Raw genomic sequence first — 3708 nt, forward strand, 5'->3', positions numbered from 1 at the left:
GGATCGCTTGAGCCCAGGAGTTTGAGGTTGCTGTGAGCTAGGCTGATGCCACGGCACTCTACTCTGGGCAAGAGTGAGACTGTCTCAAAAAAAAAAAAACAAGACCACACAGAACCCATAAATACAGTTCCCATAAACCAGAGTAAATATGGACCGCAGGTGGCGATGGTGTTTTAGCACTTTGTTGGTACCAGTTCGCCATCACATTGGGGCATACGTACCATATGATTCCAGGTCACTTAACCTTCCTTGCTGCTACCTCCGGGGTGATCCCCACTATCTCTGACCACTAAAGGAGGTCCGATGCTCCCACTAAAGCAGCTTCCCAGCGGGAACTCCCATGACCGCAGGAATGCACAGGTGCAAGGGACCAGGAGTGGTGCAGAATGGAGCTTCTCCCTCAAGGGTCTCTACAATGTGAGCAACTCGGAGCTTGTTGCTAAGAGGGAAAAGCAGGTGCAGAACATTGTATGCCATCTTTTTTTTTTTTTTGAGACAGAGGTCTCGCTATGCTGCCCAGGCTGGTCTTGGACCTGAGTGTTGGGACTACAGGTGTGAGCCATTGTGCCCAGCCTATGCCATCTTTGAGCAAGGGAAAGAAACTGAATATTCGTATTTGCTTGCTCTTGCACTGAAGAAACACTGGGAAGATGAGTAAGTAGCAGTAACTGAGCCATAGCAGAGGGTGGGTGAGGAGTGTCTCTGAGCTTTTGTACACTTAATGACAAAGGAGTCCTTGCATCGCCCTGGGAACCCCGGTCACACGCACACTGCCCTGCACCTCAGGCAAGCTCGTAGCAGGCAGACTGCACCCTTCCCCGGGGGAGCTGCCGGGACACTGCCGTCTGGGGCAGCCTGCCCTGTGTGAGCGTCGTTCCTCCATTCCATCTGTGCCACCTTCGCTAATCTGACTTGGGCCAACCACTCCCAACTTGCCTTGTTTGTTCAGCACTTGAGGGGCTTCAGGGACCCACCCTGCTTCCCACGGTCCCCTCATCTGTAGAATGAGACGTGTTCAGAGGGCCACCGTGAGCATGGGGTGACAGAGCCGCCTTGAAAGCCATCACGTGCCGGCCCTAGGAGTGGGATCCTCTTCTTCCCAATGCCCACTTCCACCCAGTGGGCTCCTGCACCTGGTGTCACCCACCCGAGCTCTTCACCTACTCAAGAGGGACAGCACGTGGCCTTCCCAACACCCAGGGCTCTACACCACAAGAGCTCAATTGTAATTGCAGCTAAATGCTTGCAGGGGCAGGGAAGCCGCTTCAGTGGGGGCCAGCCCTGGCCGTCTGGCAAGCGTGTGGAGTGCCCAGCCCACCCTGTCACCTGGCGGGCTCCTCCTCAGGGATGACGGGTCTGACTCCACAGGTTTGTCACCATTACATCCTCACAGTTCACTCCGTTCATCTTTACAGCATTGAAGATTTGCAACGTGTATCTTGGATTATTTCTTGCCTCTCCCAAGGGTATGGACTCATTGTGCCAGGGACCCATGTTGGTTTATTTACCACTCTTGTGTCACGGTCCTGAAAGACACACCATGCAAGCTGAGGTGGGTTTTTCCCCAAAGGAATGCTTTATTGACAGGTTACCCATTATTCGCTTTAAGAAGATACATCATTTCCCGCCCCTGCAGCCTGCCTTCTCACCGCGCCCCGCCATACCAAGCAGCTCTCCTCCCTGGCCCCTGCACTGTCGTGTGTGGAGTGTCCGAGATGGCCTGGGACACTGGTTATCGGAGGACACCTCGAGCCCAGCATCCCTTCCCCTCCAGGAAGTGCAGAGCGGGCAAGGCCTCAGTGCCCTGCTGGCAGCCACTAAGGCATGGAACCGCCCCTCCAAACCACGCCTCCTGACACACAGGGCCCTGATGGGAGAGCCTGTGGGGCGTGATAATTTAAAAACTGGGAAGAGATCATTGTAGCTCTTGAGAAAAAGTGGCAGCAGAGTCCTGGCTGATCCCAACATCCAGCCTGACCTGACCTGTGGGGTCGGTTCTGCTTGTCATTCATCCGACGTGCAGTAAACAGGCAGGCTGGAGTCAGGGACCAGTGGGCCGGGCCCCGCCGAGGCAGCACTGTGATGGGCGCACATTTCGCCTGAAGACAGAGGCTTTTTCCACTCTCCCCCCTCCCATCCCCAGGGGCCTGGGAGCCCTTTAGGGCCGAGCTGGGAGCCAGTGGGAGCTGCCGCAGTCCTGGAGAGAAGCAGGTTCTATGCACTGGGACGGAGTGTGCTAGTGAAATAAAACACACCATTGGGCAGGAAGGCTGCCACGTGCGCTGGACATAAAATTCCACACAGTGCTCACAACCCATTAAAGAACCCACATTTTTATATATAAAAAACCATAAACAAAGCATAAGGCAATGTAAGGCTTGTATTTCAGCTTGAGTCCAAAGAAATAAAATTCTCTAACTATGAGGCTAAAGTTGTTTGCCTAATTTTAATTTTGCAAAGTCCACTGCATTTAAAAAATAATGAATTTGCTTTTATTAAAGCTAGATCATTAGTGTAACAATCAGGCAGCTGCTGTGGTAATTAATTTCCCCATTCAGCATTTTGAGATAAAAAATTTTGATCAGGCAGGGCTTCTGGGTGACTGTATTCCTTCTGTGAGTCAGGGAAGGAGGAGGTGGTCAGAAAATGCCACTTATTTCATAGAAATGACTCTTCAACCCTTCGACATTCTGATGAGCTAACAGGAGGCCCAAGGGAGCCTGGGCTTTGGCTCGATGCCCCTCCAAGTGCCCCACCCTGTCCACTTCCTGCACCCTGGGAAGGATGGCACAGTGATCTGTTTCGTCTACAAACTTTAGTGTAAAACATCTGTGTACAAGACCGTGTCCTCCAATCCACGCGAACGCACAGCCACATCTCCATGTGGACGGGCACGACTGTCCTCCAGCCGGCTCTGTCCATTCCCCTGGACGGGTCACTCCACTGCGCAGCGCAGATTTTGGCCGTGATGAGGAGGGTGTGCTCGCATGTGTTCTGTGGCTGGGCGAAGCTGCTGCAGGCTTAGAAAGGCGCATGATCCGACAGGGGCTGGTCGCCATTCCCCGCTGGGGAGGGGAGGTTGTCACTGCTGTTCTCTCTGTCACCCACAACCTTAGACTACGGGAAAGAAACGATCAAGAAAGAAAAACCTGAGATAGAGCACATGGTACCTGGTAGGTCCTGGGTCCACGCTCAGTTCTCCACCTGTGTTTATGTAACGTGAACACCGCTCAGCAATGAAAAGGAACAAATCGCTGACAGGCAGCAGACTGGACAGGTCTCCAGAGAATGCTGCAGAATGAAGAGACAGCCCAAAGGCTACGTACTATAGGGCTCCACTTATGTGACATTCTTGAAATGATATAATTACAGAAACGGAGAGGAGATTAAGGGCTGCCAGGGGCAGGGCAGTGGCTACGAAGGTGCCACGAGGGGTCTTGGTGGAGGGGAAGTTCTGTGTCTTGACTGTCAGTGTCGATGTCCTGGCTGTGAGACTGCACTACGGTGTTGCGAAACGCTGTCACTGGAGGAAACTGCACAGAAGGCACAAGGGACCTCTCTGTATTGTTGAGGTTGGTGCAAAAGCAATTGCAGTGTTAGCACTGCTGACGTTTGCCATTTGATACTGGAGTACATTCTTAAATAAATGTGGTTATGTTCTACCTCATTTTAATGTGCATTTCTCACTCTGTGTTTTTTTGCTAATGA

General features: G+C 52.4%; 1 protein-coding gene across 3 annotated transcripts in view; it reads right to left on the reverse strand.

Moving 5' to 3' along the window:
• Nucleotides 1-1592: 1592 nt before the first annotated feature.
• The window catches only part of TPD52L2 (tumor protein D52-like 2), a 20186-nt gene continuing 18070 nt past the window's right edge, over nt 1593-3708 (reverse strand). For 2 of the 3 annotated variants that reach the window (XM_012654593.1, XM_012654594.1), the window contains exon 6: nt 1593-3117. In XM_012654593.1, coding sequence (XP_012510047.1) covers nt 3022-3117 — 96 coding nt within the window. In that variant the 3' untranslated portion in view covers nt 1593-3021. The remainder of the gene's footprint in view (nt 3118-3708) is intronic. The other variant, XM_012654592.1, reaches the window with a different exon arrangement.

The sequence above is a fragment of the Propithecus coquereli genome, unplaced genomic scaffold (genome assembly GCF_000956105.1).
Source record: "Propithecus coquereli isolate 6110/MARCELLA unplaced genomic scaffold, Pcoq_1.0 Scaffold442, whole genome shotgun sequence".
Classification (NCBI taxonomy): Eukaryota; Metazoa; Chordata; class Mammalia; order Primates; family Indriidae; genus Propithecus; species Propithecus coquereli.